The following is a 21,288-nucleotide window of genomic DNA, read 5'->3' as shown; positions in this document are numbered from 1 at the left end:
CGTGTTTACCTTGGCGAAAGTGGAGCCTTTTCCCTCAGACTGGATGGTGATGGTCTGGGTTCTCCTCTGAAGGATCTGGTCGATGTCCTCCTCGCAGAACTTGGAGCCTTCATCCTCCTCGTCCATCAGAGCTCCGTACGCCCCCTTCTTCAGCAGGTCCTCCACCTCCAGCTTGGACAACTGCGCCACCTACACAAGCAAGTGGAGATACACACAAGTGAGCCATGTTTTAATGGATACAACAATCATTTGGTGCACAGTCATACTAAGTTAGACTCTTAAATGTATTTTAACTGAGCTGTTATAATGTTGATGTGATGATAGTGATGATTAGACTAATAAAAATAAATACCAACACCTTTATTTTGTTAAAAGAAGGTTTAAACTGTCATTAAAAAATGTCCTCCTGTGTGTTCATCATCCACAGAGGGATTCACAGGGGTCGGGTGTGTAGAGGACTGGGCAACAGTCGCGACAGGTGTCTGAATGATCCAGTCCACAGACACAGTATCTGGCTGTGGCGATGTGGAATGTCACTTCGCTGGGAGTGGTCGAAATGAGTTTTCTCCACAGTCACATGGGAGGAACACATGAGTAGAGCCGCAGCTCCTCCACGTCGAGCGGAACCAGCTGAGGTGGCTCTTTCCGATGCCTCCTGAACGCCTCCCTGGTGAGGTGTTCCGGGGATGTCCCACCGAGAGGAGGCCCCCGGGAAGAGCCAGGATACGCTGGAGGAACTATGTCTCTTGGGTGGCCTGGGAATGCCTCAGGATCCCTCCGGAAGAGCTGGAGGAAGTGTGTGTGGAGAGGGAAGTCTGGGCCTCCCTGCTCAGACGACTGTCTCCACAACCCGGCCCCGGATAAAGTGGAAGAAAATGGATGGATAAATGGATGGATGTGGATAAAAAAAAAGTCTTCCTTGAGTGTAAATAGTACTACAGGGACTATTCCATCAAACCAAGAGAGTAATAATTAGAAAAACATGAAAGCTCTTGTGAGTTTTTAGCCTGGAGTTGTGTTTTGTTTCATTCACATATTTTTGAGTAATCCTGGTTTATGAGTCTGTCCAAACCTCAAAATGGTCTGTTCCACCTTGTGATGTTATGCAGCGGTAGTTTTCAACAATTTAATGATTCTGGTGAAGGTTTATGGAGTTTAAAAACACCCTAGAGCTCTTCTTGCATTACCACATGACATCACAAAGTGGAACAGAGTGTTTTGTGTTTGAGAGAAAAACTCTAAATATGCAGGGTTTTGTGTGTGAAATATGTGTGAATGAAACAAAACACAACTCCAGGTCTGTTTATGATGAGGAAACAACATTATAACAGATCAGAAAATAACATAACATGGGCCGTTTTAAGCACCACTGATTCCCTGGTTGTAATAGTTCATGAGATAGAGTTGTATCTGACCCCGTTGAGGCTTCCTTTTCGGTTGATGTCCTGGAGCACGGCCTTGTCCAGCCCCAGTTTGAGGCTGGCCTTGTCAAACATCTCTCTCTCATAAGAGTTTCTGGTGATGAGGCGGTAAACTTTCACCGCTTTACTCTGACCGATCCGGTGACAGCGCGCCTGGGCCTAGACAAAGACAGAAATAAAATATCATATATTTAGTACTACATATTATTAGATGGAAACTCTACACCCACACACTGCATAAATGGACAGAGCTGCCGTGTTCCAAATAGGAAATGAGCATGGGGGTGCTTCTGGCTTCATCAGCTCTGGCTCCCACTGACCCCTCGATCTGTAACTGCTGCTGTGAGCCTCGTCATTTTGGTCTTAAAATGTTCATATTATCCCGCTCTACATGATCCTGGTGTTTTTATTTCACTATTTTGTCTGTAAATCAATTTCTGGCACAGAATTCACTCCTATAATTGCAACCCTCAGTGAGCTTCATTTGACTGGACATCAAATGGGTGACGTCACACTTGCTTAGTCCACTTCTTTATACAGTTTATTTGCATATTTCAAAAATGTAGTGTAGCATTTTGTATTTAATATTAGTATTTATATTAAATATGCATAATGTAGCAGACTAGTTCCTAAACATTTCTAATTCATATATCATTTTATTATCAAATCCACAATATAAAAAAGAAAACTGGAAAATTTCGTATGTAATTTGTAAATTAAAATGTTAAATTACAATCTGCTAAAACATCCTTAAAAAGTCAGTCAATTGCAATAATATTAATTTAATTAAATTTAAATAATTCACTTTTATATCTCTTTTTATTGGCAAAAGGAAAAATTTGTAAAAAAAAAAAAAAATTATACTACTACTACTACTACTACTACTACTACTACTACTACTACTACTACTACTACTACTACTACTACTAATATATAATAATAATAATAATAATAATAAAATAATAAATTAATTTTGACTACATAAACTTTTGTCCAGTTCACAAAGTGAATTTTGAAACCTGAAAATTGAAATATTTTGCCATGGATTCTACCTGTACGACTGAGGGATTTTACACACATCACTTTTTATTTTTATTATTATTTTTTTAATGATTTTAATATAAAAGGTGAAAGAACGAGCATAAAATGTAATATATAAATAAGACTGAACATAGATTTAACCCGTCACAGTTAAAACACCTGTGAGTAAGATGGGAGGAGTTGTACCTGCAGGTCGTTCTGTGGGTTCCAGTCAGAGTCAAAGATGATGCAGGTGTCTGCGGCCGTCAGGTTTATCCCCAGACCTCCAGCTCTGGTGCACAACAGGAACACGAACCGGTCTGAGTCGGGTTTACAGAACCGGTCTATGGCGGCCTGACGCAGGTTCCCCCTCACACGGCCGTCGATGCGCTCGTATGTGTAACTGCAGAGACATAAGGGAACAGTAAAGTCAATGATCACAGTTATAAAGCGACTGAAATTGATTGTTGTCTATCTTTTGTCTGCTTTAAAAGGTCTTATATGACACAGAATTGACTCATGTAAGTTTTAAGTCATGTTATAATGTTGTTACCTCCTCAAAAACATACTTAGAGCTGCAGGATTTGTGCATTAAACATGTGTGAATGAAACAAACCCCAACTCCAGGTTTGTTTTCGATGGGGAACCAACATTATAACATAGATCAGAAAATAGCATAACATGGACGCTGTAAATGGACCTTGAATGATTAACAGAAGTCACAAGATCGCATGCCACAAGATCTCAAAAGATCAAATTGCCATAAGATTGCACACATGAGAAACATGATCTTCCCCACGTGTTTAGATTATGAAAAGTACTAGAGACTCTTCACTCTTTCTCAACTCTGTGGAGGAAACTCATTTTGACCGTTTCTATCCGTGATCGTCTCCTTTTGGTCATTAAAGGTGCAGTATGTAACTTTTCTGGTGGAAGGTCTGCTTACATTTGTGTCCATGAGAGATTAAATTGAGAATTTAGCCATTGGACTCAGCACCTTCTTCACCACAACAGTCCAACAGAGACCACATCAGTGCATGTATCATGTACTGAACCATACGCCAGAGTCCTGCACCGGGTTCGGTAGCAAATAGCTGCTGAAATGGGCAGGTTTTAATGTTCTGGAGTTCTACGGGCGGGTAGTGATTACACACAGGCGGGTCAGGTGAATCAAATGAAGGACAAAAGGGAGAACAATACTTGACGCAAGTCCAGGACGTCTGTTGCCCTGGAAACAAGTGCCATTTCCCCTTTTTTTTTTTTTTTTTTCCCGGAATGATGTCAGACCAGGCTGAGAGAGACTTTAGTGTAATCAGAGGAGATCAGCTCGGGTTTAGTCCTGGTTTAAACCTGGTTTAGTCCTGCTTTAGACCTGGTTGAGTCCTGGTTCAGTCCTGGTTTAGACCTGGTTTAGACCTGGTTCAGTCCTGGTGTAGTCCAGGCAATTGGCTCTGCGGTTGCGGAGTGTATATATTTATAATCCTCTAATGACACGGCGTAGGTTCAGTCCTGGGTTAGACCAGATTTAGTCCTGGTTGAGTCCGGCTTCAGTCCTGGTTTAGTCCTGGTTTTGTCCTGGTTGAGTCCTGGTTGAGTTCTGCTTTAGTCCTGGTTTAGTCCTGGTTTAGTCCTAGTCCTGGTTTAGTCCTGGTTTAGACCTGGTTTAGACCTGGTCCAATCCTGGTGATTGGCTCGGCAGCTGTGGTGTGTATATATTTATGAATATGACACTGATTTATTCCTGGTTTAGACCTGGTTTAGTCCTGGTTTAGACCTGGTTCAGTCCTGGTTGAGTCCTGCTTCAGTCCTGGTTTAGTCCTGGTTTAGTCCTGGTTTAGACCTGGTTTAGACCTGGTTTAGACCTGGTCCAATCCTGGTGATTGGCTCGGCAGCTGTGGTGTGTATATATTTATGAATATGACACTGATTTATTCCTGGTTTAGACCTGGTTTAGACCTGGTTTAGACCTGGTTCAGTCCTGGTTTAGTCCTGGTTTAGTCCTGGTCCAGTCCTGGTCCAGTCCTGGTCCAGTCCTGGTGTAGTCCAGGCGATCGTCTGTGTTGCAGCGTGTATATATTTATAATCCGCTAATGACACGGCGTAGGTTCAGTCCTGGTTTAGTCCTGGTTTAGTTCTGGACTATTAGACTGTCAGACTAATAAGCTGATCCCGATTTATCACGGGCACGGGCAGGTAACAGGTGGAATGCTAACAGGTCTGGGCAGGTGCAGATTTAACTTTGATATAATTACAGATTAACGTGTGGTTGTGATGTTGTCCTGCACAGGTGCGGGTCTCGAAAAATGGACCCATGCAGGACTCTACCATACGGTGATATAGTAATAATTGTGACAGATCTACTACAGACTACAACAGCTATCCACAGTCTATTTCCTCATGCAGGCCCCTCTCCACGGTGCGTTCACAGTGCTGTGTAGCTGTACCGTCTCTGTATGAGGTAGTCCTCCAGGATGTCCAGGCAGCGCACCATCTGGCTGAAGACCAGGACCTTGTGGCCTCCTGACAGCAGCTTGGGCAGCAGCTTGTCGATCAGGACCAGTTTCCCTGCCGCCTGGATCATGGCCTGGAGCTGGAAGTCCGGAGCGTCAGGACTGTGGCTCTTACGGAAGCTCTCCAAGATCTTCTCCTCGGCTCCTGTGGGGGTGGAAAGCACAAATGTATCTAGTGATGCTGGTGAATCAAGAAATTGTTTTGGCAAATTATAACCAAATGACAACATATGTGAAGTTTGCCAGCTAGTCCAGACTGATCTCTGTGTGCCAGACTCAACAAAAGTCCCAACTATGAGCAGTATTAAAGATGCACCATGTAACTTTTCTGGTAAGAGTCCATGGAGATATGCTGGGGAGATTGCTTTTACTGAAATGTATCACAGTATAGCATTAAACTTTCTTATTATTTCATAATAAAGAAAAATACCTTGAAAAATCTATATTCTACTGTAATCGGCCCACCTCTCCACAAACCTAATCTGTAAACTGCTTTGACGCTTGCATCCATGGAAATAGATAAGTTTAATCTCATACTGTGAAAAATTCCAGGCAAAGCAACAAAATCTCCATGGTGACAGACCCTCCACCCGGAAAGTATTGGCAATTATCTCGCCTGAACAAAAATATTCTTGAAAGTATTATACTATGGTATTAATTGCCAACACAAATTAAGATACGGAAGTTATTTTTTAATTTTTTGAAAACATTTAATGTGTTTAATAAGTTTCAGTTTAGCTTTTGAGTATGCCCCTTCCCTAAGTAGTAGCAGTAGTAGTAGTAGTAGCAGTAGTAGTAGTAGTAGAAGTAGTAGTAGTAGTAGAAGTAGTAGTAGTAGTAGTAGTAGTAGTAGTAGTAGTAGTAGTAGTAGTAGCAGCAGAAACAGTAATAGTAGCAGCAGTAGCAGGAGTAGTAGTACCACCAGTAGTAGTGGTAAAAGCACTAGAGGTAGCAGTAGCAGCAATAGTAGTACTAGCAGTACTAGTAGTAGTAGTAGCAGTAGTAGCAGTAGTAGCAGTAGTAGCAGTAGCAGAAGCTAAAGCAGCAGCAGTAGTAGTAGTAGTAGTAGTAGTAGTAGTAGTAGTAGTAGTAGTAGTAGTAGTAGCAGTAGTAGTAGTAGTAGTAGTAGTAGTAGCAGTAGTAGTAGTAGTAGTAGGAGCAGCAGAAGCAGTAATAGTAGCAGCAGTAGCAGTAGTAGTAGCAGTAGTAGTAGTAGTAGTAGTAGTAGTAGTAGTAGTAGTAGTAGTAGTAGCAGCAGCAGAAGCAGTAATAGTAGCAGCAGTAGCAGTAGAGGTAGCAGTAGTAGTAGTAGTAGTAGTAGTAGCAGTAGCAGCAGTAGCAGTAGTAGCAGTAGTAGTAGTAGTAGCAGTAGCAGAAGCAGTAATAGTAGCAGCAGTAGCAGTAGTAGTAGCAGTAGTAGTAGTAGTAGTAGTAGTAGCAGTAGCAGCAGTAGCAGTAGTAGCAGTAGTAGTAGTAGTAGCAGTAGCAGCAGTAGCAGTAGTAGCAGTAGTAGTAGTAGTAGAAGTAGCAGTAGCAGTAGTAGTTGCAGCAGCAAGAGTAGTACCAGCAGTAGTAGCAGCAATAGTAGCAGAAGTAGTAGTAGTAGCACCAGTAGTAGAAGCACTAGAAGTAGCAGTAGCAGTAGTAGTAACAGCAGTAGCAGTAGTGGTAGCAGTAGTAGCAGCATTAATAGCAATAGCAGTAGCAGCAGTAACAGTAGTAGTAGTAGTAGCAGTAGTAGTAGCACTAGTAGTAGCCTATGCCTTTAAAATGACTTGGATGCAGCAGGGTCTGGAGAGCAGAATGGGACTGAAAACTCCATTTGGCCCAAAAACAACTTTATATTTTTCAGCTGTGAGCGCGGTGAGTGAGAGTGTGTGAGTGTGTCTGTGCTGTGGTGAGTGTGTGAGTGTGTGTGAGTGTGTGTGAGTGTGTCTGTGCTGTGGTGAGTGAGTGTGTGTGGTGTCTGTGCTGCGAGCTCAGACCTGTGATGAGATACGGGTGGTTGCAGCACTTGCGCAGCTCCATCATGGTGTTGATGAGGTTGGGCATGTTGTGCTGGTTGGCTCCTTTGGACAGAAATGAAAAGTTCTTCTCTAGAATGGCTCGGTAATACTTCTTCTGGATGTTGGTCAACTCCACCTGCGAAAACATCAACAACAACGAGACACAGGAAATACAAAGGTTAAAGGGCACATTTTATACTATGTTTTGATTCGTGTTATAATGTTGTTTCCTCGTGACAAACAGACCTGGAGTTGTGTTTTGTTTCATTCACACATTTAACACACAAACCCTCCTTGTGATGTCATAATGGCTAATAATACAAAGTTATTCAAACGTGAGAATGAAACAAAACACAACTCCAGGTCTGTTTCTGAGGAGGTAATAAGATGCTAACACGGCTTAAAGTTTGCAAGAGTAAAATGTAGGACCTTTACAAGAAATCTACAGGGTTCCCACTCTTTTTCACTGTCAAAATTTCTAAACTTATCCATGACTTTACGGCACCCTACATGTATAGAATTGAGCATAATTTTAGGGCTAAATATGAAATGTTCACTGTTTCCACTCACCTTATGGCAGGAGTGTCAAACTCAAATTCACAGTTGGCCAAAATTAAAAACTGGGACTAAGTCGTGGGCCAAACTTAATATTTATTGAAAATTTTCAACAACATGCAGCAACAGCATGTTTTCTCTTCTTTCAAGATATGTAATGTTAAAACTTTTCTTATTAAAATAAATGTTTAATAATAGTTTTGCTTAAACATTGAATCCAGAACAAGCATAATATTAAATAATAACAAAAATAATGTCCGTATAGCCTATCTGTAGCCGGCAGGCAGCTCTAATACATATTTGATATGATCTCGCGGGCCAAATATAATTATATCGCCAGCCAAATTTGGCCCCCGGCCCTGAGTTTGACATGTCTGCCACATGGTATTATAGATTTTTAATATTCAAAATGTCAGTGTCAGTGCATTTATTGTCGTCTCTTTTAAACAAAAAGTGTATACATTCGGAAATATTCACAATAGCCTAATGATAACTTAACAGAACACTGTAGTTGCGTGAAAGAGATACTAAAATTTATTGAATGTACAAATTTCCATGACTTTTCCAGGATTTAATGTAAGATTTGTATGTAAGATTCGGATTTAAAATTTCATAAACTTGACCAGTCTTTGTCCCACAGATATGAGGTTCTGATACAGTGTTCACAGATAATAGTAGTAAATGCTGATTTATTCTTAATTACAAAAAACAAGAGGAAAAATACATGCTACATACTGTTCCTTAAAAGTAACCAAACGAGTTTGAAAAGAGAAAAAAACCCAAATCATAATGTAGAACTTTAGATACTAGAACTTATTTTCCCAGACTTTGATGCGTAATACATGTGGTCTACAGCAACAGAACCTTTTTCACTATTCAGAATATATTTACTTTACCTGAAATCAAAGGACTACAAATAAATCACAGTATTTGATCACACTTTGAACAACTTTGATCAGAGAAGTAACATAGTACACATAATTATGAATTCATCCTCAGTCTGAGCCGTACCTCGATAATGGTCTCCTCTTTGGGCGCCAGGTTCTTCTCCACGTCGTCCTTCAGCCTCCTCAGCATCATGGGCTTCAGAATGGCCTGGAGTTTCTTTACCTGCAGCAGCACAGAGGGCAGGGTTCAGAGGGAAAAGGTCACGGGCTGTATACACAACTTATCAATGTTTAATGACCATGTGTGCGTGTGGAATGCTAAATTATACGTTCTACCATAATTTCTTCTTTCACTGATGCTTCACCATGACTTTTAGCAGCCAAATACTGTGCAGAAATGACTAAGATGTCTAATAACAGGTTTCAATATTTAAGGAGGAGCTAAAAAACTAAAAATATTCTCTTCAATATTACAATATCTTTATAATATCTAAGGCTACGTTCAGACTGCAGACCGAAGTCACCCAAATCCAATTTGATCTGATCTTTTAATGACAGTCTGAATGACACAGATCTGATGTTTTCAAATGCGACCCAGGCCACTTGGATATGTGCTCCTAAAACTGATACATATCCGATTTTTTGAGATATGACTTCAGTCTGAACGGTCAGGTCATCTTTTCATTCCACCTACACGTCAGGCCCTAGTGAAAGGAGGGAAAGAGAGGTTAGCGAGTTTATTAATATTTGAAGGGATTGATGTATTCAGGCCAAATTGGAGGGGTCTTGTTGGAACCAGGTGTTTTTATTTTTTAAATGATTGCCAAAGAAATGGCAGAGCGCGGCTACAGGCGGTCCTGGCTCTAATGTCAACAAAAAATAAAAAGCCTGCGAGTCAAATACAAGGAGGCTAAAGACTCAAACAAACAAAGCGGCCGTGGACGTGTAACCTGTCCATTTTACGAAGAACTGGATCGTATTTTGGGAGACAAGCCCAGAGTTTAGGCGACTTCTGTAAGTGAGGGACACTTTCGGGGCATTTAAAGTTCACACTGGAGATCACACACAAGCCGCGTTTAATTGGAAATGTGATCAACCTCATAAAAAATAATCGTATTTCACCGAAAAATCCAAAATGAGCATTAAGTCCTGCAGTCTGAACATAGCCTAATTCTAGATATTAGATATATAACCTAAAGTCTTGTAAATTCAGGTGGTTGACCCTGCACCAAATAGTAACAGTGTCCCTTTAAAACATACAGAACTTGTTTTGATTTGTATTCAATGCACCATACAGTGGAAAGAGAAAAGCAGAAATGGAACTAAAAACTTTTTTTTCCCATGGCCGACACTGATACAGATTCCAGAGCAACTGATCGCCTATATTTTGCTGCATGACTTTAATTATTTTCACCAAATGTCATTTAAATTTACTACAAACTCAGCCATTACCGTTCTTTTTATCACAACCCTACAAGAGAGAAGTGTAGTCACGTTTTGTGCAATAATATCTTTGAACTTAGGTTTTCAAAGCTTTATGTGGATGTTTTACGCAGTGGGACAGCCAAAACTAAATATCTGTCTTTAACGGTGACAACTGATTCCCTAAACGTGCAAAAATCTTCCCGATAGTTCATCTATAAATGTAACTGTATAGTTCTGTGATTCCTGTATTACTGCCAGAGGGCGGTGCTGAAAGCAAAGCACTAAATGACCCCTTCACACAGGCGTAGGGACAGTAGGAGGTCATAGATTAAAATGTAACTGATGCACTGACCTGTTCTTCGGTCTTGAGGTCCCCAAACTCCTCTAAGAAGGCGCTTTCAGAGGGAAACTGCAGCGGCTCCAAGAAGTTCAGCAGAGAGAAGAGCTCCTCCACAGAGTTCTGCAGAGGCGTCCCGGTCAGCAGAACTTTGTGCTCCTGAAAATACAGCACATTTTGAGCAAGGACCGGACACAATGCTGATGTGAAAAGCACAAACAGGACAAGCTCTACAACTCCTGAAAGGCCAACTGATGGATAAGACTACGATTAGGGCCGATATGATACAAATCTCAATACATAGGCCATGATATGATACATAGGCCACGAGACTATACATATCTCGATACATAGGCCGCGGTGCGATACATATCTCGATACATAGGCCACGAGACTATACATATCTCGATACATAGGCCGCGGTGCGATACATATCTCGATACATAGGCCACGAGACTATACATATCTCGATACATAGGCCACGGTGCGATACATATCTCGATACATAGGCCACAATGCAATACATATCTCGATACATAGGCCACGATACGATACATATCTCGATACATAGGCCACGAGACTATACATATCTCGATACATAGGCCACGGTGCGATACATATCTTGATAAATAGGCCACAATGCAATACATATCTCGATACATAGGCCATGAGACAATACATATCTCGATACATAGGCCACGATACGATACATATCTCGATACATAGGCCACGAGACTATACATATCTCGATACATAGGCCACGATACGATACATATCTTGATACATAGGCCACGAGACTATACATATCTCGATACATAGGCCACGGTACGATACATATCTCGATACATAGGCCACAATGCAATACATATCTCGATACATAGGCCATGAGACAATACATATCTCGATACATAGGCCACGATACGATACATATCTCGATACATAGGCCACGAGACTATACATATCTCGATACATAGGCCACGGTGCGATACATATCTTGATAAATAGGCCACAATGCAATACATATCTCGATACATAGGCCACGGTGCGATACATATCTCGATACATAGGCCACAATGCAATACATATCTCGATACATAGGCCACGATACGATACATATCCTGATACATAGGCCATGAGACTATACATATCTCGATACATAGGCCACGGTGCGATACATATCTTGATAACATAGGCCACAATGCAATACATATCTCGATACATAGGCCACGGTGCGATACATATCTTGATACACAGGCCACAATGCAATACATATCTCGATACATAGGCCACGGTGCGATACATATCTTGATACAATAGGCCACAATGCAATACATATCTCGATACATAGGCCACGGTGCGATACATATCTCGATACATAGGCCACAATGCAATACATATCTCGATACATAGGCCACGATACGATACATATCCTGATACATAGGCCATGAGACTATACATATCTCGATACATAGGCCACGATACGATACACATTTCGATACATAGGCCACGGTGCGATACATATCTTGATACATAGGCCACGATACGATACATATCTCGATACATAGGCCATGAGACTATACATATCTCGATACATAGGCCACAATGCAATACGTATCTCGATACATAGGCCACAATATGATACATAGGCCACGAGACTATACATATCTCGATACATAGGCCACGATACGATACACATTTCGATACATAGGCCACGATACGATACATATCTCGATACATAGGCCACGATACGATACATATTTTGATACAGTGCACTTTCAATTCAATACAATATATTTCAAATCAATTCGATAAAGTTCAATAAAAAATAATGGTTAAATCATGGCTGTAATGCTAAAAGTGTTTGTTAAACCACTTCTTATGCAAATTTAATATGAAACACACCCATTTAAATCATAAAAACGGTGAAAATGTCAAATGTGTTGATGATATTGATACTAATATATCAATATTTTACTAACTACGATTCTCTGATTTCAATTTTTTTTTAAATTGAAAAACTCACAGGATATGCATTTCAATTGCATCAGCCTGTGTTTATAGGTGCACTATGTACATTTTCTGTTAGTGTCTCTCACCTGCTTGTTTCTATTTGTCATTACTCTGCCTAGAATGTTCCAGAGTATGACATTAAACAGCTCTACCTTACATTTATTCAATTACAGGTGATTTTATAGCTAAAAATACCTAAAAAACTGGAATTCTGACTGTGAGCGGGGTTGCATCTCCATAGATCTGACCTATAACATGGTCTGGTTTGGTCTCTATGAAAACTAAACTGTGAAACTTTCCAGACAAAGCAATAACATCTCCATGGAATAAAGCATTTGCCGGACCCTCCACTAGAGAAGTTACACAATGCACTTTGAAGTAAATATTATGTATATACAAGTCCATCAAAAATAATTCAAGATCATGAAAAAGTTCTGTATTGCTTATCACTCATTTCAGAAAGTCAAAACCATATTTATATAGACTCATGACACATAGAGGGAAAATATTTTCACTTTTAATGATGGCTTACAAATAATAAAAAAATTTAAAAATTCTGTGGCTCGCAAAATTAGAATAGCGTGAAAAAGCTGAATTTGGGAAAGTCACGGAGTCACACCCTAAGCTAATTAGCTCAAAACACCAGCAACGGTTTACTGAGCCTTGAAAACAAACAAATAAACCAAAAATATTGAACTTTTTCATGATATTCTAATTATTTGTGATGCACTAGTATATTTTTGTTATATACATTATGCATAATTCATAGTTAATTTACACGTATCCTTTTGTGAGCCTCATTTCTGTGCCTGGACTGGACAAAAGCGGTGGTTTCTTTTACCCAATAACACGATATTCTCTGTTGAGGGTCCCAGAGGAGGTACTGTAGGAAGTACTGACCAGGTTCATGAGTTTGAGCCCCTCCAGGAGTTTGCAGTTCCTGTTCTTGAGTCTGTGCGCTTCGTCGATGACCACACATCTCCAGTTGAGTTTCTTCAGCTCTGGACAGTCGGCCATGATCATCTCAAAGGTGGTGATGAGCCCGTGGAACTTCAGACCGCCGGGGATCGTGTTACCCTGAAGACGAGAGACAAGCGGGTTTCACATAAATGTCATTTTAGCACATTGTTCAAACTAGTTTTCATGCTTAAGTCCCAGAATGTAACTGTTGTTTTAATTTATTTATTTTTGTTTATTTGTAATCCTCAACAGTATGGCATATCAATCTCCATGGAGAATGTTCCCAAGTAAAGTTTTAACTAGGGTTGGTTATCATTAAGAAGTTGCCAATATGATACATATCTTGATACTATGCACTTTCGATTTGATATGATTCAGTAAAAAAATAATGGCTAGATCATAGTTGTGATACTAAAAGTCTTTGTTAAACCACTTCTTGTGCAAAGTTAATATGAAACAAACCTATTTTAATCATCAAAACAGTGAAAATGTTGAATGTTTTGCATAAATAAGTTTCCTTCCACTCGACAAGCAACAAAACTGTAACACTGTATCAAAAATAATTTTGTAAAATATGCAAAAAAACACTCTTGACGATGTATCAAAACAACAGCCCATGATATCCATTCTGTATAATCACATTAAACGATATGATATAGCAATATTTCAATATTTTTAACCTCCTTAACCTTCTATTTCAGTGAAATCACCCAGGTAATCACCTCCAGAAAGTTACATAATGTTGCTTTAAATATTTTCTTTATAACTGTTACCCAGAGAAACCACTGGAAAAAAAATTATATTTATGTATAAAATTGCATCATTTTGTACTATACCCCCGCTTTAAAAATGTTACAACATAAAATAAATTTCACCTTTGAGGTCAATTTAACAATCTGTAAACAAGATGCACCAAAGCAACAAAGAGCAAATATTGTATTGAATGAAAATCAGTTGAATTGGGACATTCTCACAGATTCTTTATTTTACTCTCCCAAATCATATTCAAATACATATGATGCTTTCTAAATGCTGCTAAAAATACATTATGATAAAAAAAGAATACTTAATCAGAAAATAACATTAATAGACAAATGCCCTTCATTGCAGCCTTGGTTTAGTGTCTGCATCTTCTTCTGGTAACAAAGCGGAGAAGCTAATTTTAGCCACATGACTGTTAGCAGATCAATGTCAGGTAATGAAGGCTATTTAAACTCATCAGAATAGGTCCAGTGAATAAACAACAGCAGGGACAGTTCTAGTTACGTAACTTAAACACAGCTTAACTACATGTTTAATGATCATAATTGGAGCATTTTTGTAATATATCACCTTTAAGAGTTAAACATGGACAGGTGCTGCATGCTGTGTTGATTTTAATTAAGCAATTATGTTATTTTTGAGCAACAGAAACATGAATAAACACTAAATTGATATGTTTTACCTTTAAAGCTCACAAGAGTACATTTTTCATAATAAATACAGGACCTTTAAAGTTGCTGACGTCGGCTCCTCACCTGTGTGTCTCTGTAGAACATCTCGTACTGTAGGATCATCTGGCGGCTGATCTGGGAGCCGTGGTAGACGATGACGTTCATGTTGGTCCAGGTCCTGAACTCCCTCTCCCAGTTGGTGATGGTGGAGAGCGGCGCGATGATGAGGAACGGCCCCCTGATGCCCAGACTGAACATCTCATACAAGAAGGTGATGGACTGAATGGTCTTGCCCAAACCCATCTCGTCGGCCAGGATACAGTTTTTCCTGTGAACAAAAACATAAATACTGAATCCAAAGGTGAATCCAGATACATTTAAACATTTTTATTTTCTTTTTAAGGGAAATTTAATGGTCCTATATTATGTAAAAATGATTCTCGTGAGGTTTCAGATAAGTTAAAATGTAGTTACCTCCTCAAAAACAGACCTGGAGTTGTGTTTTGTTTCATTCACACATGTTTGAGTAGCCCTTATTATTAGTTTGTCTGCATCTCGAAAGCTCAAAATGCTCTGTTCCACCTTGTGATGTCATGAAGCGGTACTTTTTGTGGTTATCAGTAGGGATGTAACAATAATCAAAATATCTTTACACCCACTTTTATTCATCTGGCTTTTAACACAGCGTGAGTTGTGTGGTCCTCTGTGCCTTTTATTTATTTTTAATGTATTTTTATTGGTTTTATTTATTTATTGCTACTCTATGATTTTGTTCTTATTTGATTTTACTGAATTTTATTATTTTAAGACTAGTACGATAAAATTTGAGTGTTTATTTTATCATTTTATTATTGTTATTATTTTGTATTTGTGTAGCACTTTGGAAACTGTTTGTGAAATGTGCCATAGAAATAAAGTGGATTGGATTGTGATATCGTATCGTTAAAAGTCTCTCTCAGTAATATCATATAGCTAAAAGAAACAAAGCAATTATTTTGAGCAGAATTATTGCATAGTTCCTTCTGTTTCAGTCCAATTTACAAGATGAAATAATTGTTATGAAAGACTTTTAAATCTTAAATCTTAATCTTAAAAGGTAGTACATTCACAGTTTTGTGAGCCTCTACAACAGGGGTGTCAAACTCATTTTGGTCCAGGGGCCGTATCCAACCTACTTTGATCCCAAAAGGGCCGGATCAGAAAACTCATGGCATATAAACCCCAAAAATAGCAATAAAGTTCAAATATATGTGCAGACAAATGCAAATCTATTACAAAAATCTTTTTTAATTGATGAACTTTTTCTTTTACAAAATATTATAATATTATGAACAACCTGAAACTTTAAGAAAAATGCTATTTCAACACAGTATTTTAACATGAACTTGTATGTAAATAGGAATAAGTCAATTTTTCTTGTAAAGTCCTGCACTCGGCTCCACTTTTCTCATTTGTGACATTTTTCTGATGAGGGTGTCACGGTCAACAGTCAAAACGATCGTCCTTTAAGAGCGTTTGGAAAGAGACAAGTCTTCATTTGTGCTGCTCTGGTGGGAGGGGCCACGCACAGAGGCTCTGGAGACACTGCTGTGATAAACACCACAGAAAATTACCAATATTTTAACAGAAAATATAATTTAAATATTTTAGTAGAAAATCAGCCGAGGGCCAGATTAAAGGTCTTGGAGGGCCGGATCTGGCCCCCGGGCCGCATGTTTGACACCTGTGCTCTACAAAATAAATATCGTACCGTGAGAGGCATATCGTGAAAATATCGTACAGAGAGATTTGGATATTGTTACAGCCCTAGTTATCAGCTGCCTTTAGTTCAGGAGAGATCACCAATTCCAGGGCTGATATTATCCAAATGATTCTAGTGAAGGTGTGTGCAGTTTAAAAACACAGTGAAGCGCTTCCTGTATTACCAAAAGACATCACAAGGTGGAGCAGAGTGTTTTCTGTTGAGAGAAAAACTCAGGGTTTGTGTGTTCAACATGTGTGAATGAAACAAAACACAACTCCAGGTCTGTTTGTGGTGAGGAAACAACATTATAACATAGATCAAATTCTTTTCTGTCTAACAAAGCTGTTCTAAAGCTGCGCACATGCCCGAGAATGTATGCATGTGAATACTAGACATTTGCTATAAACAAGTTTAAAGCTGTTTCAGTAGTTGTTAGTCCTTGAGGGCCCTCATAGACCAGAGGAAACAGCACTGACCTGTTGTACCAGTTGAAGAGGAGCCAGTTCATGCCCTCGAGTTGATACTCCCGAAGCTGGTTCCCATTACGGTAATCTCTGGACCGTTCCAACTTCTGCCACTTGTCTGGAGGGGGGCGCTCCTGAAAAAGAACACACAAACAAAATACTTTTTACATCTGGATACAGGTCTATTTGACGTGTTTTAAACTGACCTTTTACTCACAATATCATATCTGTTAACTGCTTAAAGAGGGAGTTTTTTTTTTTATTTCTATGGAGGTATTAATGCAAAGACGTAACATGTTTAGATCTCCATGTTACCTTTTATTGTTTTGAAATGTATTTACATGTTTATTTATTTATTCATGTATTTTGGACATATAACATAATAAAAAATAAAAAAACACACTAGAAAAAAAGTAGGTGCCGGAAGAGGCAAAAACCCCCCAAAAGGGCTTATGTTAAAGCCTCCACCTTATGAATACATAAAAAATTTAACATTATCGCTGTGCATAAAAAAAAAAAAAAAATGACAGCACATTATAACTTTTCTTTTACTCAGAGTTCCACCTCCCTTTGCTCTCTGCGCTAAGTCACTCCCTCTTCAGAGCTCCATCACAACACAATCACTACAATTACTGCACATCGCATCAGGTTTGTGAAGTTGTAGTGTACAGTTTTGTATCGTGCTTTTGTATATTGTTGTGAAGGAGCATGAAGGAGGTGTGTGGGCGGAGGGTTTGAATAAGGCTTGGAAGAGATCTCTAAATTACTCAAATATGCACGGATGACATCTATAACCTCTAACATATTTTTGATGATGGAAACATGATAGAAAGTTCCAAAAAGTCAATTTTTGCTAAATACCCCATTTTTAAATGTCCTTTTTTTCCCACAGCAAAATCAAAACTGATAAATTGATAAAGAAACTTGTACTAGGACAAATATACAATATATCCACTAATGTTGAAAATAAAAAAATAAATATATTACAACAAATAAAACATATAAGTTAGACGTAAGACAATTTTCATTCATTTTAACCTAAGTCTATTTCACCCTAGTCAAAATCAGTATTCTACGGACAATTTTTGTTGCTGTGAATGAAAAAAGTAAACATTCTGAAATAGCTTAGCTGAACTTCTCAAGGTACCTGTAGATCAATATATTTCTAGGACATTTTTAAGGGTGAGTTTGGCCTTTTCAAATGGTCAAATTTATTTATTTATTGATTTGTTCATTCTCAGTATTTGTCTGCCAGCATTAATTATTCTACTATTTGTGCACTCTAAAACAGAGCCTCAAAAATACACGAAGGACAAAACGAGGATCTCACAATGTCAAACTTTTGTAATAATGTGAAATTAAATTAGCTATTTCACAATTATTTACTTTTTTAAATTCCAAATTAATTAAATTTATTTAGAGGCCAATATTTTGCCCCTAAACACATACACCTGTTAACGACTAAAGAAAATTGAAAAAAAAATTAAAATTTGTCAAATTATTAGGCTGTCTACTTCTCCATCCATCCATCCATTTTCTTCCGCTTTTTCCGGGCCGGTTCACGGGGGCAGTAGTCTAAGCAGGGACTCCCAGACTTCCTTCAACCCGGACCTTTCCTTCAGCTCTAGAACCCCAAACCATTCCCAGACCAGAGAGACTAAGGCTACGTTCAGACTGCAGGGCTTAATGCTCAATTCAGATTTTTTTGTGAAATCCGATGTTTTTGCGAAGTCGTTCACATTTCCAATTAAATGCGACTTGTCTGTGACTTCAGTGTGAACGGTAAACGGCCTGAAAGTGTCCCGCATGTGCACTGGAGACACGATGACGTCAACCCCATGCGTCAACCGCAGCGAGCGTGCTCTGTGTTTACGGAAGTTGTCCAAATATGGTCGCGAGCATTGAGCACCTGGAGATTTTACAGTTTTGGTTTCCGCCTGCTTCAGCGCAGAATAGTGACGTTTGTCGCTTGTTAATGACGTGTAGGTCGGATGGATGCGCTTTGGCCGTTCAGACTGAAGTCGCATGTCAAAAGATCGGATATGTATCGGATTCAGGACCACATATCCAAGTGGCCTGGGTCACATTTGAAAAATTCGGATCTGTGCCATTCAGACTGTCATTAAAAGATCGGATACAGGTCACATAGAAGCCAAAAAATCGGATTTGGGTCACTTCAGGCTGCAGTCTGAACGCAGCCATAGTCCCTCCAGCCTGTCCTGGGTCTTCCCTGGGGCCTCCTCCCGGTGGGACATGCCCGGAACACCTCTCCAGGGAGGAGTCCAAACAGATGCCCAAGCCACCTCAGCTGGCTCATCTCGACGTGGAGGAGCAACGGCTCTACTCCGAGCTCCTCCAGTGCGACTTAGCTCCTAACCCTATTTCTAAGGAAGCGCCCAGCCACTCTGCGGAGGAAACTCATTTTGACCGCTTGTATCTGCGATCTTGTCCTTTCAGTCATTACCCAGAGCTCATGACCATAGGTGAGGGTAGGAACTGACCGCTAAATCAAGAGCTTTGCCTTTCAGCTCAGCTCCCTCTTCACCACGATGGTCCAAAACAGCGACCACATCGCTGCAGACGCTGCACCGATCCGCCTGTGAATCTCACGTTCTATTCTCCCCTCACTCATGAACAAGACCCCGAGATACTTGAACTCCTCCACTTGGGCCCCGCCTACATCTCCAAAACTCAAAATGCTCTGTTCCACCTTGTGATGTCACGTCGATGTCAGCTACCTTTTACATTTAGTTTAGCAGAGATTGGATAGTCCAGAACTGAAACAATCCAAATGATTCTAGTGAAGGTTTATGGAGTCTAAAAACACAGTGGAGCACTTCCTGTATTACAATAAGAGGGAAGAACTCAGCCTAAATATGCAGGGTTCAGGGTTCGGTAAAACTAACTGAAAGAAAACACTCCAACTATGTTTTTTTTTTTTTTTTTTCTGATGAGGAACCAACATTATAACAAAGAAAACAGTGCAATATGGGCCTTTTAATGAAAATACCAATCTATTTTAAAAAATAGCAGCTCTGTCCTCCATCTGAGATTTCGTCATTATTACATTGTATAACTTCAAAAAACAAAACAAAACTCTCATAACCATCCATTCCCATGACCCTCTTTTGCAATAATCATTACATTTAAAGGTGCACTGCGTCACTTTTCTAGTAATGGGTCAGCTACCTGCTTGTCTCCATGGAGATGTTATTGCTTTCACTGGAATGTACCATGATACGACATTAAACATCCGTCTAGCATTTATTCTTTACGGTTGTTTCTATGGCTATGTTCAGACTGCAGGGCTTAACGCTCAATTCGGATTTTTTTGTGAAATCCGATTCGTTCACATTTCCAATTAAATGCGACTTGTATGTGATCTCCAGTGTGAACTTTAAACGCCCCAACAGTGTCTCGCATGTGCATTGGAGGACACAACGACGACGTCACACGCAGCGAGTGTGTTCAGTGTTTACAGACGTCGCCTAAACATGGACGCGAACATTGAGCACCTGGAGATTTTAAAGTTGCTGTTTGTTGTACCGGAGCCAGAACATGTACAGCTTATTTGTTTTAAGGAGGAGATTGAGAAGGAGAAGGACGAGGTTTTAGGCCGTGGCGTTTTGTGGGGCAGCGGCAGCAACGTCTGTAGAAAGGAACATCTGGGTGCGGAGTCGCAGCCAAGAGTGGTGGAATTGTTATGTGCTTCACTGCTTCACTGACAGGGAGTTCATACACAATTTTCGTATGACGAGAAGAACGTTTGTGTACAGGTGTGCCTACTTCAGTGCAAAATAGTGACGTTTTGTCGCTTGTTGATGACATGTAGGTGGGATGAACGTGACCTGGCCGTTCACAGTGAAGTCACATGTTAAAAGATCGGAATATGTACGGTTTTAGGACCACATATTTAGTGGCCTGAGTTGCATTTGAAAAAAAAAATCAGATCTGTGTCATTCAGACTGTCATTAAAAGATCAGATACAGTTCACATAGGGGCGAAAAAAATCGGATTTGGAACACAGGCTGCAGTCTGAACGTAGCCTATTGCTCAAAAACACAATAATTCCTTCTGTGAATAGGGGCGACTCTCCACAGATCTGACTTGTAATGTAGCGTAGTGCTTGTCTCCCTCATGACAGAGGTTTAACCTATACTGTGGAACATTCTAGACAAAAGCAATAAAATTTTCATGGAAACAAGCAGGTAGCAGACCCTCCACTGGAAATTGCGGACATTGCACCTTTAACATTTATTTTATATTACTGTATTTAGATCTGACGTCAATTCAATTCACAATACCTTCGTGAGTTTTCAAACTATTTCCCAACAACTCCTTCCATCGTCTGTACAATCTCTAAATGTCATTTGAAGAACACGATGTAGACCCCCTCCCTTCCACCGCAGCGGTCGCAGCGTTAGTATGGGGCTATTGTTGAAGCTAATTAGCCATACTAACCTAGGAGAGAGCGGGGAGTCTCAAGGACAGTAGCTGAACAGGAGAAAGATGTTCT

The 21,288-nt window shown here is 39.7% G+C and overlaps 1 protein-coding gene across 1 annotated transcript in view; it reads right to left on the bottom strand.

The window, feature by feature from the left end:
• The window catches only part of chd6 (chromodomain helicase DNA binding protein 6), a 230,408-nt gene that overhangs the window by 82,543 nt on the left and 126,577 nt on the right, over positions 1-21,288 (bottom strand). The window contains 10 exon segments of the mRNA XM_055160839.1: positions 10-189; positions 1,416-1,580; positions 2,649-2,844; positions 4,886-5,096; positions 6,937-7,093; positions 8,524-8,622; positions 10,177-10,320; positions 13,072-13,248; positions 14,649-14,892; positions 16,785-16,906. Coding sequence (XP_055016814.1) covers positions 10-189; positions 1,416-1,580; positions 2,649-2,844; positions 4,886-5,096; positions 6,937-7,093; positions 8,524-8,622; positions 10,177-10,320; positions 13,072-13,248; positions 14,649-14,892; positions 16,785-16,906 — 1,695 coding nt within the window.

Source organism: Boleophthalmus pectinirostris, unplaced genomic scaffold (genome assembly GCF_026225935.1).
Source record: "Boleophthalmus pectinirostris isolate CB_2022bp ecotype Guang Dong unplaced genomic scaffold, ASM2622593v1 HiC_scaffold_3, whole genome shotgun sequence".
Lineage (NCBI taxonomy): Eukaryota > Metazoa > Chordata > Actinopteri > Gobiiformes > Gobiidae > Boleophthalmus > Boleophthalmus pectinirostris.
The sequence above is the reverse complement of the archived record's forward strand: the minus strand, read 5'-3'. Positions and strand labels throughout refer to the sequence as shown.